Here is a 13749-nt window from a genome sequence, read left to right on the forward strand (position 1 = left end):
AAACCAAATCCAGGGGAAAAAAAAAAGATTAGCTAGGCATAAGGACATAGTAATCATTTTAAGTTCAGAATAACCAACCCATTTGTTAGCTGGCAGCTACCACCCTTGAAGAGCCACAAAGGTATCAAGACATTGTTTAAAAGACTCATAAGGCCTAAGCATTTAAACAAAGAATAAGATTTTCCTCTAGAATACAAAGATTATACTTAAAAAGCTTGACATATTTCTTAAATGTTAATCTTCATGATCTACAATGCTTGATTCTACAAAGTAACTTACTACTTATAGGAATGATATATTATATCAAGCCCACTTTATTTTGGAAAGAGAAACAAGATAAATGAAAAAAGATAAATGATACCTCACTACCCTTAATGCTACAGATCATTGGGAACACTGGTAAACCCCCAAGAAACCCATCAGTCAGCATATTCTTAAAGTGTCTTTATTTCCTTTCTCGAGTAAAATTTTTCTACCAAAATCTATTCTAGGATGTTTTATATAGTCATGCTCTCACAATAAGATCACAACACAGGGATCACATAAGTAATCCCCAGATGGGTGTTAGCAAAATTCCTGTTATAAATCTGAAAGAAATTAACACTTAGATCCAGATAACTTAACCAACCTCGCAAAGTTACATCTGATGACCAATTAAGTAAAGAGTTCTTCAAAAAAAAAAAACCCCAAGATATATTTAAATACAGGATCTCTTCTTGTAGAACAAAGCAAGCAACGGCTAACTGTACCCAATTCTCATGTCATGACCCAGAAGACTGTCTTCCACAAGCCCAAACAGTCATGGGCTAGACTCATGTGGCTGCTAAAAAGTCTAGGCTTTGGAATTCAGTTAGCGTGAGTTTTAGTAGCTGTGGGATCCTGAGCAAACCCCTTAACAACTTCACATTTTAGTCAAGGAGAAATAAATATAACAACTACCTCACTGAGGTTGTTATGGTACATAAATGAGAATATTAAGCAATATCCTTATGAGGAAGTACTTGTTGATAAGGATAGCTTTCATATTGATTTAATATATGTCTTATACTAAATATGGCCAGGCTATATAAACACACTACATCTAATGGAATTCCCCTACATTATAGGGAAATTCTTAACAGTGACATTCCACTGAACTACTTCAATACAAAACTGTATTCTATTATTAACACTAGTTTATATTGAATCCTTTATTTATAATCAGTGGTTATCAATACAATCAGATTTAATAATCTTTTTCAGAAGAAGTATTTTTATACCCACAGCACTATAGTATCAAGGTATTCCTAAACAACTAACCTATTTATATATTTTTTGGTAAAAATATAACACCCTATGTGTAATGAAAGAAAAGTCAGTTATAATATTTCAGATTGTAAGTAATCAAGCATTACTATATACAAGAGATAAAGCAGCACTTAGATCCAAATCTGTCGTCCTAGAACCTTCCTGTCATCCCTGCACTTAAGGATGCTGAGCAAGTGCCTGGGTTCAACACCATAGTAGTATCATAGCATAGTACTGGATACTTTTTGTTCTCCTTTCCAATTTAATCTATACATTATACTTTATACCATTTTTCTGTTTGCTTTGTTTCACACGTTCAACAGTTGGCACAACACAACATAAAACCTCTGAAACATCCAAGCATGAAAAATGGCAGACAAATGTCAAAATAAATTACTTTTTCAGTATTATTTCCTACTGTTATACTGCCCTCCCTGACCTGTCACCCCATACATTCCATTTTCTAGACCAATGGTTCTCAATCCAGGCTATAAAACAGAATCATCTGGAGAGCATTTAAAAATACCCATCCTGGGCCCCATTCCCAGAGATTCTGTTTCAGCTGATCTCGGAGAGCCAGAGTAGGCTTCATGTCATAGTACACGCTGTTTAGGCGACTCCAGTACAGAGAAAAGTCTCTGGCCACTGTTGCAGACAAATTTGGTGGGTGGCTATTACACATCCCGCCAATGCACATTATCATTTTTCCTGTTTCCCTTGCCTGAAATGCCTTAGAGGGCCCTAAAGATCTGAGCAGGGAGTGTGTCACGAGGGACTCTGCAGAACAAAAGTTTGGGGTTTTGAATTCCAATTTCACCATTTCCTAGCCTGTGGCCCCAGAAAATTCTCAGTTTTCTCATATACAAAAGAGATTGACAGCACCTTCCTCATAGATCTGAAGTAAAGATTAAATGAAATAATTCACATAAAGTGTTCTGCTTTCAGGGCTGGAATCATAAGAGTACCATTAAACACTGGCATTAATATGACCCTCTATTTAGAAAAGTGACTCTTAGAACAGTATGAGGAATGGCTTGAAGTACTGAAGATGGCGGCACTGCAGAAGTTATTAGGAGTCATAGTAACCAAACCTAAACTAAGGAAGAGGGCAGGATGAATGAAATTTATTTTAGAAACAAAACTAAAAGAATCTGATAATATATGGGAAATGGAGTAACAGAGTGGGAAAATTTTAAGTAGCCATTTGGGTTTTTTTCTTTGACAATATTTTTTACTGTGGTAAAATACATATAACACAAAATCTATCAATTAACCATTTTTAAGTATACAGTTCAGTGATATTAAATACAATCATAATGTACAATTATCATTACCAGCCATCTCCATAACTCTCTTCATCTTGCAAAACTGAAATGCTACACCCGTTAAGCAATGATATACTTACTGCTATTAAACAATTAACATAAACCTATCTGCTTTGAGCCAGTGCAGCTACGAAGAGATTAGTACTATGAAAAATGGGTTAACCCCTGAAAAAGGAACAGGTTTTGTAAGAAATGAGGCATTCACTTTTTTAAATGCCTGTCTCTGAGGAACTACCACAGAATATTCCGTGAAGACGTCCAGCAGGTAGCTGAACGAACGAAAAGTGGATTCAGGAAAAGAAGGCATGCTGTTCCAGCTAACGTAAAATGTCTACGTTCTAAAATCATCCTTCATGACCATTCTGTTCTCTCCTCTACCACCTCTTCCCCACTTACTATGAATCTCCTACTCAGTCTTTGGATTTGTTACGTTACCGAAGTCAGAGGTCTTCAGTAACTGGCAGCCTCTGTCACATAGGTTGACCCAAAAAACATTCTGAAAACTTCCTGAATTGATTGTCAACGTTTAAAAGTCGTTGAGATTTCACATAAATTTCAACTTTAAGCTTGAAAAGTGGAAATAGCTAAAGGAAAAAAAAAAAAAGTGAGACTTGTGTTCCCACATGGAAACCACCTGCAGCTCAAGGGCAGCTGACAGTTTTAAACAGGGAAGCAGATGGGCTGGGTCTCTGGAGACTTTCGAAAAGTGTGACCTTTTAGTACCAACCTCCGCCCATCAGTGACCTCCCAGCCTCAGCTTCCTCACTATCCATCCAGACCCTCAAAGACACGTTGGTTTTATTTCTGAACCCTACGTATTTTCATCATACAAAAATTTAGCCAGGCACCAGGCACAGGTTTGGAGAAACAAAGCTGAAATGCACGCTTTCTCCGCACCACCCTACACATCCTTCTAAGCCTCATCTCCAGCCACGCTGGCCTTCCCTCAATTCCAGGAGCCACACATGCTTTCTCCACTTCCAGGCCTGTTGTACTTGCTGTTCTTTCTGCCCACAAAGCTAAGCTCAAACTCTCTTCCCATCAACCTTCACGTCTAAAATTTCTCAGCGAGACCTTCCCAGATCCCCCCGCTTAGTAGCTTAAAAATGTTCCCCTTTCATACAGTGCTTTCCCTTTCTACCTTGCAGTGAGCGAGCAGACTGGTAGCTCCTTCGTGGCTTTTTTCTTGTTCGCCACTTCCCAGCTCCAGCCGGGCTAACCAAGTACTTACATAAAACTTCCCGAGTCCGTCCGAAGCACGTGTTCACCCAGTATGCCCCCCCTGCCAGCCTCCCCCACACACACCCCCACCCCCACCCCACACCCACCCAGTTCACTTCCTCCCTTGCTGCTTCCAGGGTATAAGAAAGGCAGGCTACTGAAAACCCTCTCCTGAAACTTCAAGTGGTTTTTAAGCAGGAGGGAGGGGACAGAATCGAATTCGCTGTTTTAACAGACTATGCGGACGGCAGGATGGGAGATACAGGAGAAAAGCAGCGGCTGCGAGAGTCCGGTTACATTATTTCAGGATACCCGTATTCCAGTTCTAGAACGTGGATCGTACACGTCTAACTGTGGGGTTTTTTGTTTGGTTGGTTGGTTGTTTTGAGGTTTTTTGTTTTTGTTTTTTGTTTTTTGTCACCACGGTTCATGGTACTTTCCATACCTTCATACAGAACGCGGCGTTAACCCCGCAAAACCTGCGGACCAGCTGCCCTCCGCGAACTCGGTTCAGTAATGTTCTCTCCTCCCCAATGACAGACCCGCCCCCCCCCCAAGCCTCTAAGTTCCCTCGGACTGTGCCAGGGGAGTCCTGGGGTCACACTCGGCGCCGCCGAGCCCGTCCTACCCGAGGTCGCACACAGGGCCGCTCCGGGGTCAATGGCTCTTTGGAGGACCAGGTCAAGAGAGTAACTAAGGGGAGGCGGGTCGCTAGGGAGAAAGGGGAAAAAAAAGGGGGGGGGGAGAAGCCCTGAAATGCGACGCCGGACCAGGGAATCCAGAACAAGAAAACAGGGGAACAAGGTTTACCAAAACGAATCCTCGAACACTCCCACTACAGCTCCCCTCAGCGCCTCAACTACCGGCTTAAATGAGCCACGCCACTCGCGCGACGAAGAAAACGCCTTATTCCTGCGACCGGCTTTGGAAGCCCCACCCCACCCCACGCCCCCCGCTGTGAACCGTGCGGGCCAATCAGCACAGCGAAGCCTTCAATCAAAACAGTCGCGTCCGCGATTAGCCAATGAAATTGAAGCTGGTCCCTTCCTTACCGAGCTCTGGTTGGCCTGGCATCCCGGAAGAGGCGTTAACCCCCGGCGGTAGCAAGATGGCGTCCCTGGATCGGGTGAAGGTACTGGTGTTGGGAGACTCAGGTGAGCGGTTTCATCCACCTCTCAGGCTCCCGACACTTTCGAGTTGCCTGATAATGACCTTCTTCCTTCACAACTCTCCCCCCCGCTCCTCTAATGATCTGGCCCCGGCCAAGGCTGAAAGCCCTCTCAAGGTCTAAAAAAAAACTACACTTCCCAGAGGACTTTGCTCGGTTGGACGCAGGTGGCGTTGCGCAGGCGCAGAGCCCCGGCCTTTCTCCGCCTTCACACTTTTGCGGGTCGGTCTCCCCGGCGACCGCAGGCCTGCCTAGTATTGTCCTTTTGTTTTAAAAGATACGCAGTGTTGAGTATTGTATTGGGCGCTCTGCTAAGGATACGTAAGTTGGGGTCGTGCCTTCAAGAGCTTTTTGTTCATTGCGGAACTCAAAACATGCGCTGAGGAGGAGGACACTGTGCCAAGTGCTTTCCATATATTGACTCATGTAACCCGAGAGCAGCCCTCTTAACCCCATTTAACAGATGAGAAAAGTGAAGAGGGGAGAGAGGTAAATGACAACCCGTTTGACCCAGAGTCCGCACCCTTAAGCACTGAACCATATGATGAAATGAAATCGTGGGTGGTAGTCCTGTTTTACTCTCATCGGAGCTTCTTGGTTTCTCTGCTCTCTGTAGCCTTAACTGCAAACCTATTATGTGCTAGGTTGTAAGAAGTAGAGCAATTAAGATTTAAAAAACCGTATCACGAGACAGCTGGGATTTAGTGCTGAGCGCAATTTAATAATCCTAGCTGTCAAAATTCTTCTTTTGACACCTTGGACTTTTGAGAACTAAAATGGAAGTCTGCATTGCCTCCTCCCACCCCACCACCCTTCTCTTACTTCACGATAACTTCCACATCTATTGCTCTTTAAGAACTCGGAATAAATGCTAACCTTGCATTTCGCAGATGCGCTTTTCTGGAGTCAACCTATGAATGTGTGTGCTGTGAGCAAAGGCATTGTACCAGATGCTCGGAGGTGGAGAGGGCACATACCCCAAACAGCTTGAAAACTTAGCCTCACAGACCGTGCACCATTGTGGTAGAGGGCAGGAGGTTAAGAACGTTTCCACGTTGCCTGAAGATCATTTGCATTGCAAAATATTTTATAGATAGCATTATTTAATATTCCCTTAAGAAAGCTGCATTATGAGATTCTATGAATATAATCCAGTTTGTCAACTCCAGTCCTTGAGCTTGAAGTGGTGCTGAAGTTAATTTAATGAAGCCACTCGGTTTTATACAGATGAACAAAGCAATGATGGTCCAAAGGGACTTGGCAAGAGTATCATCACCAAGTAGAATCTGAGACTGGAATCCAGAGGTAATATGGTTCATGATACCTGGAAGTGGGTGTTCTCTCTCATTTTTAACTCAGTTCTCTGTTGGCATCTAACAAACCTTTGATGTTACATATTGTTGGAACTAGTTGATTTTTTTTTTCTTTTTCACAAGAAATGCATAAGTACCTGCTACACAGCAGGCACTATAGTAAGTGCTGAGGCTGTAACTGTGGAATCAGTGCATTACACAACAGGGTTGAATTGGCTGCTGCATTAAATGTGGGAAGGTGATTAGGCAATTAATAAGCTTCTCTTTTTCCTTATAGTTTAGTTGTAAAACAGAAGACATAATCATGCCCACTCGGTTGGATCTTATCACACATTTACAATGTTAGGCCATGTGTGCAGTTACTGCCTTTTTATCAGTTCCCTTTTAACATTGATCTACTGACTTTTTACATTCATCTCCCTTTGTATTCAAACGTCAAAGTTTACTTATGAATAAAGGCTGTTTCCCCTGTGAAATTTTGAGGATTTCATAAATACATGAAAGAATGACTTGAAATTTAGAGATGTGTTTTGTATCCCCTAGGGATATTTGATAATTTAGTAAGGAATCCCGAAAGTCTCATTGATATGCACATATCTTTTTCTTCTTTGTTCTTTCCAAGATAAGGAATGAGCTTTACATATTACTGACAACTAAATTTGGAACCGGTACTTATTTAATTATATTGGATCTTTTTTTCTCCACGCGAATCAAGTGTCTTTTGATCTAATTTGGTTGTAATGGTGGAAATATAGAATTAGCACCTCCCAAAATTCTTCTCTTTTTTTTAAAGATTTTTATTTATTTATTTATGAGAAAGAGAGAGAGGCAGAGACATAGGCAGAAGGAGAAGCACGCTTCACATGGGGAGCCCAATGCGGGACTTGATCCCAAGACCCCAGGGATCACGACCTGAGCTGAAGGCAGGCACTCAACCACTGAGCCACCCAGGAGTCCCACCTCCCAAAATTCTTAAAGAATAGTTAGGGGCGCCTGAGTGGCTCAGTCAGTTAAGCGTCTGCCTTTGGCTCAAGTCATGATCCCAGGGTTCTGGGATTGAGCTCTACATCAGGCTTCCTGCTTGGCAGGGAGCCTGCTTCTCCTCCTCCCTCTTGTCTGCCACTCCCCCTGCTTGCTCTCTCTCTCTCTCTCTGTCAAATAAATAAATCAAATCTTAAAAAAAAAAAAAAGAAAGAAATGAATTTGTGTCAATTTTCCTGGTACTTCAATTGTTCTGTTGACAGTCTATCCAGTGTTAGTCAATTCTTATCACCGAAAGCAGTGAATTCATGGAGAACTATACAGTATTGCTGCATAGATATGTTTACTGACACAAGTTATGCTTAATTGGACGCCGAAGCCTTGCATCAGGCTCATAACTAAGTTCCAAGATACATGCTCGGATATAAACAGCCTACATGTGAACACAGAAATCAACAATGTGCCCTGAAGATCACATATCCGATGCAGTGCAGTAGATACAAAGACAGTGCCAAATTTGTGTACTCAAAAATCTTAAATGTCTGTATTGAAAAAAATAAAAAGTAAAGAGAGAGCTGGGAAAATATTTGATTCAATTACAGGAGACAGCTAATATATAGAGAAGTTAAGCACATCGATAACACTAAAAGCCGTGAAATAAATGGGCAGAGATCATCAACAGATAATTCATAAGAGAGGAAAGAACTGATTAACACAGATAATTGTAATATAGATCTTTACCAGAGATAAAGAAGTGCAGAGTAAAGCAAGATGTCCCTTTTTTTCTTTTATCAAATTAGCTTAGGTGGCTCGGTTGGTGAAACATCTGCCGTGGCTCAGGTCATGGTTCTGGGATGTAACCCTGAGGCGGGCTCCCTGCTCAGAGGAGAGTCTGCTTCTCCTGCCTCCAGCTTGTGCTCTTGCTTTCTCTCTTTCAAATAAATAAATAAAATCTTTTTTAAAAGTTAACATAGATGTAAAAGCAACTACAGAATACTGTTGAGGTGCAACAAGACCTGCAGGCTCATATGTATGGCTGGTGACAGATTAACCAGGTGAAAGTTGTCAACATATATCAAGAACTTTAAATGTTCATTTCCTTTTACATATTAATTTTGCTTCTGGGAAGGTATACTAAGGAAATAATTTTAATTTGAACAAGTCTTTTCTTAGCGTAGAGAAAAAGTTAAATACCTAATAGCGAGAAGGAATGGTTGAGTAAATTGTTATGTCTACTCTCTGAACTACTGTGGAGGCATTAAAAATGTTTATGAAGATTCTGTAATAACATGGAAAATTTTACCACTAAATAAAGGCCCTGTTCTGAATACTGGAGATAAAAACGATAGGTAAAACCCAGTCCCAACCCTCAAAAAATTTAAACAGAGTGAATAAAACCTATTAACTAAGAAATGTAATAATGTGTTTTCAGTGCTTTGTAGAAAAATGTAAAGGGTACAGTGGAGACCCAGAGGATGGTAGATAGTGTCCGTAGTTCTATCTGTGGGATTCAAAAAGACTTTATAACTAAACAGATGCTGAGTCTTGAAGGATTGGGTCACCAGGCCGATGGGGAAGGGGAAATGAAATGAGGATGGGGAGGATATTCCAGATAGGACCAGCTGTGCAAGCAAAGGCATATATTTTATTGTTTTTAAGTACACCATGTACATATTCACAGTAACAACCTGCTTTTAGAAAAACCCTGCTTATGATATTAAATAAACTTACATATTGCCTATAGGGCTCTTCAATTTTTCCCTTTTTAAAAATTCTTTCTAGATTGTAAATACAGCTTTTTATAATAAATAAACGTAACTGATAGGTTCATACACAGTAATGCACACAAAGAGATGGTCTAAGTTTTTGATACAACTAGTGTTGCATAAAGATTCACCAACTCTGCTTGTTATAATGGCATCCCCAAATGCTGTTAATCTAATGAGTGATTCGACACACAGGCATCAGAACTTCCCTTTCCTCTTCATTTGGATGTCCTAAATGCTAGTTCTAGCATTAATAACTACATTACCGAGACGCCTGGGTGGCTCAGTGGTTGAGCACCTGGCTTTGGCTCAGGCGTGATCCTGTGGTCCTGGGATTGAGTCCCACATCAGGCTCCCCGCATGGAGCCTGCTTCTCTGCCTCTCTCTCTGTTTCTCATGAATAAATAAAATCTTAAAAAAATACATTACCTTGAACCCAAGAGATTTACAAGAAAATAAAGTGCTATCTTAGAAGAGGGAACAGAGTATTTCTCTTTTTCCAAAGGGCTAAGTCTGAGCCAAGTTGTTGACTCCCTTTTAAAAATCACTATATACAGGACACCTGGGTGGCTCAGTGGTTGAGTGCCTGCCTACTTCTCCCGCTGCCTGTGTCTCTGCCTTCGGTCTCTCATGAATAAATAGATAAAAATCTTTAAAAAAAAAAAAAAAAAAAGAAAGAAAGAAAGAAAGAAAGAAAGAAATCACTATATGGGGAGAACTAGAGTGTCTAAATAAGGTATTGTAAAATGGTGAATCCTGGTCACTGACAGTATTCAAGAATAATTTGAGAGAAAGCTGGCTTTAACCATCTTTTTATCATTAAAACTAATTAAATGGTTGGTATAGTGTGACCACCCTTTAAACAACCATACTTTACATATCATTATTACTGCATATGCTCAGACTTACTTTTGTCATAATAAATATTTCAGCATATCTCTTATATGACTAGAATTCTTATATCTTTTGCAGGTGTCGGGAAATCTTCACTGGTTCATCTTCTGTGCCAAAATCAAGTACTAGGAAATCCATCATGGACTGTGGGCTGTTCAGTAGATGTCAGAGTATGTGTTTCTGATATTTCAGTTTTTCTATAATCATATTAAAGATAAGCCCTTTAAACTACAATGATCAAATTATACTACTGTAGTCAAAACTAATAATAATAGCTGGGGTTTTATTAACCACCTACTCTGTGCTAGATACTATGCCAATGCCATACATGTCTTTTCTAATTAAATCTTTTTAAACTGTGAGGTATAACTATAGAAACTAAGGCATAGAGAAGTAAAGTACCTTGATGAAATTGACTCAGTACAGAAAGAAAGCCAAATCAAGATGTAATCCTATATAGTCTTAATCCAATCTACGGCCTACTACCCTGAAGACCCGATCTTGTCTAAGTAGTCTTAATCCAGAGACTTCAATTTTAATTATGTATGTAATTATGTGCTATGTATCTAAAGTTCACTTAAGATGCTCCATAAATAATTCTGTTTACTTTGGCACTAAGACAGACAACGTTTCGCTACAAATCTATGAAAAGGCAGAAGCTTCTGGAGCCTAAGATCTAGGTCTTCTGTTACAGCTCAAATTTAGGAAATTCAGGCGCAGTTTTTACCAAATTAAATGTCTTCCCAGATACTGTTGGTTTTGCTAATCCCAGCTAGGCCTGTTCAAATGTCTCTTCTACTAGTATAGATCTCTCCATTGAGTTAAGAAATAAATAGGAGGGACGCCTGGGTGGCTCAGAGGTTGGGCGCTGGCCTTTGGCTCAGGTCGTGATCCCCGAGTTCCAGGATCCAGTCCCGCATCAGGCTCCCTTCGAGGAGCCTGCTTCTCCCTCTGCCTATGTCTCTGCCTCTCTTTCTCAGTCTTTCTCTCATGAATGAATAAATAAATCTTTAAAAAAAAAAAAATAGGAAAGGAATGGTAGTTAGCTCAGTGGGCAGTTCTTTTCCTTTAGTTCTTTGAAGCTGTTGTTCCACAGACTGACTTATATTTCTGCTGATTGGAACTCTTTTGTCAGCCTAATTATTATTTCCTCTGAAGGTAATTTTTTTCTATTTGCTTTTAAAAGATTTTGGGGGGGGATCCCTGGGTGGCTTAGCGGCTTAGCGCCTGCCTTCGGCCCAGGGCATGATGGTGGAGTCCCGGGATCGAGTCCCACATCGGGCTCTGTGCAGGGAGACTGCTTCTCCCTCTGCCTGTGTCTCTGCCTCTCTCTCTCTCTCTCTCTCTCTCTGTGTGTGTGTGTGTGTGTCTCTGTGTCTCTCATGAATAAACTAATAAAATCTTTAAAAAATAAAAGATTTTTTTTATGTTCTTTTTTTTTTTCAATTTTATTTATTTATTCATGAGAGACACAGAAAAACGCAGAGAGGCAGACGGAGAAGCAGGCTCCATGCAGGGAGCCCGATGTGGGACTTGATCCCGGGTCTCTGGGATCATGCCCTGGGCTGAAGGCTACACTAAACCGCTGAGCCACCAGGGCTGCCCTTTTTTAATGTTCTGTAGTTTTACTAATTTAATTTATATCTATATATGGATTCATTTTTAATCATTCTATCAGAAAGTTTTGGCTCTCATGTCTGTCTTCATTTTCCAGAATTTTTAGCCATTATCTGTTGTTTTCCATCAACCCTCTATCATCTTCTTTTGCACTTCTGTTAGATTTTTGTCCTATCTTTTCATTCTACTTCCATGTTTTTTGTTCTTTATTTCTCCTTTATTTCTGTATTCTGGATCATGTACTCTTATCTGCCTTCCAGTTAATTAAGAATCTCTTCAACCATGTCTAATCTGTTTTTTAAAATATCCATTAAGCTTTTCACCTTTGTAACTGTAATTTTTTATTTCTAAATATTCCTTTTGGTTCTTTTTCAAATGTCAAAATTTTTCACAATATCTTGATTTTTCATTATGGTTTTACTCTTTATTTTAATCATTTTTAACATACTATTTTATGGTTTCTTTTGGATTGTTTTATTTATTTATTTATTTTTTATTTATTTATTGAGTAAATGGTAGATATTCTACTTGCTGTGTGTGCTGACTGTACCTCATGGAAATGTATCTCTTTGTATGGTTTATAATTCTTTGAAGATGATTACATCTTCAGCAGGATTTTTTTCCTCTTCCCTATGGAAGATCTGTATGCTGTGTTGTGAAAGTGCAATACCCTTTCATTTCTGTTGCTTCCAGAGCCCTAGGGATTTCAGTGATACTTGAAATTTCAAAGCTAGGAATTTCCATGCTATCTAGATAATGTATACTCTCCAAATATCTAATTACAGTACGGGCCTGTGGTTTCCATTTTTTGTAAACTCTTTATCTATTCTGTACCAATCTTACCTGAGGTTCCAGTGGATAGTTTTTTACTACTATCTGTCACTGACTGGGCAACTCACCAAGGGTCCAGGTTTCATGAAGAGAGCTATAGTCTAGTCTTTGTCACCCCCCCATATATATTCTTGCCTTTAAAGCCAGAAAACAGATCTCCATTCCTGAATGGATACTAAAACTGGAGGGTCTGGCCCCTGAAGCTATCTCTGCCTCTGGATCAGTTCTTACTTCTTACTCTGTTTTTAAGTTCTTCGTTTCAGTTATTATTTCTTCTGAAGGTAATTTCTTCTATTTGATTTTTAAAGATTTTAGCATCTGAGGATTTCCCTTTGATTTTCTTGAGTCTACCCTCTTTATTTTTAAAAAATATTTTTGTAGCATTTCAGTGAATTTGAAGTCAGAATGTCTATGAATGTCTACGTCATTTCCATCTGCCACATTCCCAAATTCTTAGATGTAGAAGAAAAACAAATACTAGAGAATGAGTTCAGTTGGCAACTTGCCAATAGCAAGTTCTGGAAAAAATTTCCTTTTGGACTTTTCTAAATCCCTTTCTGTGAGAGGGCATAACATTGAAAAGAAGAGAGACAAGAACAGATATTTCTCCAAAGAAGACATACAAATGGCCAACAGATACATGAAAAATGCTCAACATCACTCAGCATCAGGGAAATCCAAATCAAAACCACAATGAGATACCACCTCATACCAATCAGAAGCGCTAAAATTAACAGGTTGGGAAACAACAGATGTTGGCGAGAATGTGGAGAAAGAGGAACCCTCTTACACTGTTGGTGAGAATGCAAACTGGAGCAGCCACTCTGGAAAACAGTATGGAGGTTCCTCAGAGAGTTAAAAATAGAGCTATCCTACAACCCAGCAATTGTACTACTGGGTTTTTATCCAAAGGATACAAACACAGTGATTGAAGGGGCACATACACTCCAATGTTTATAGCAGCAATAGCCACCAAAGCCAAACTATGGAAAGAGCCCAGATATCTATCGATACATGAATGGATAAAGAAGATGTGGTATATATATATAGATATATATATATAGATATATATATATGTATATACACATATATATGGTTATATATGTGTATGCACACACACACACACACAATAGAATATTACTTGACCATCAAAAAGAATGAAATCTTGTCATTTGCAATGACGCGGATGGACCTAAAGGGTATTATGCTAAGCAAAATAAGTTGGTCAGAGAAAGAGAGATCCCATATGACTTTACTCATATGTGAAATTTAAGAAACAAAAAAGATGGGACACCTGTGTGGCTCAGCGGTTAAGCAAGCACCTGCCTTCAGCCCAGGGTGTGATC

The 13749-nt window shown here is 39.9% G+C and overlaps 2 protein-coding genes across 16 annotated transcripts in view; one reads left to right on the plus strand and one right to left on the minus strand.

Moving 5' to 3' along the window:
- The window catches only part of GTF2E1 (general transcription factor IIE subunit 1), a 99972-nt gene that overhangs the window by 51374 nt on the left and 34849 nt on the right, over positions 1-13749 (minus strand). For 3 of the 11 annotated variants that reach the window (XR_012024272.1, XM_072811758.1, XM_072811766.1), the window contains exon 1: positions 4644-4776. The exons of 1 other annotated variant lie outside the window; for it this stretch is intronic. The gene's annotated coding sequence lies outside the window, so the exon portion shown is untranslated. Of the gene's footprint in view, positions 1-3047; positions 3197-3753; positions 3838-3940; positions 4141-4278; positions 4777-4885; positions 5101-13749 lie in introns of those variants that run through there. 7 more of the 11 variants (XM_072811762.1, XM_072811763.1, XM_072811761.1 and 4 more) reach the window with 7 other exon arrangements.
- RABL3 (RAB, member of RAS oncogene family like 3) overlaps positions 4686-13749 on the plus strand; it is a 37617-nt gene continuing 28553 nt past the window's right edge. For 2 of the 5 annotated variants that reach the window (XM_072811768.1, XM_072811770.1), the window contains exons 1-2: positions 4834-4987; positions 10034-10125. In XM_072811768.1, coding sequence (XP_072667869.1) covers positions 4858-4987; positions 10034-10125 — 222 coding nt within the window. In that variant the 5' untranslated portion in view covers positions 4834-4857. Of the gene's footprint in view, positions 4988-10033; positions 10126-13749 lie in introns of all 5 variants that reach the window. The other 3 variants (XM_072811772.1, XM_072811771.1, XM_072811769.1) reach the window with 3 other exon arrangements.

Source organism: Canis lupus, chromosome 35, assembly GCF_048164855.1.
Source record: "Canis lupus baileyi chromosome 35, mCanLup2.hap1, whole genome shotgun sequence".
NCBI classification, from domain to species: Eukaryota; Metazoa; Chordata; class Mammalia; order Carnivora; family Canidae; genus Canis; species Canis lupus.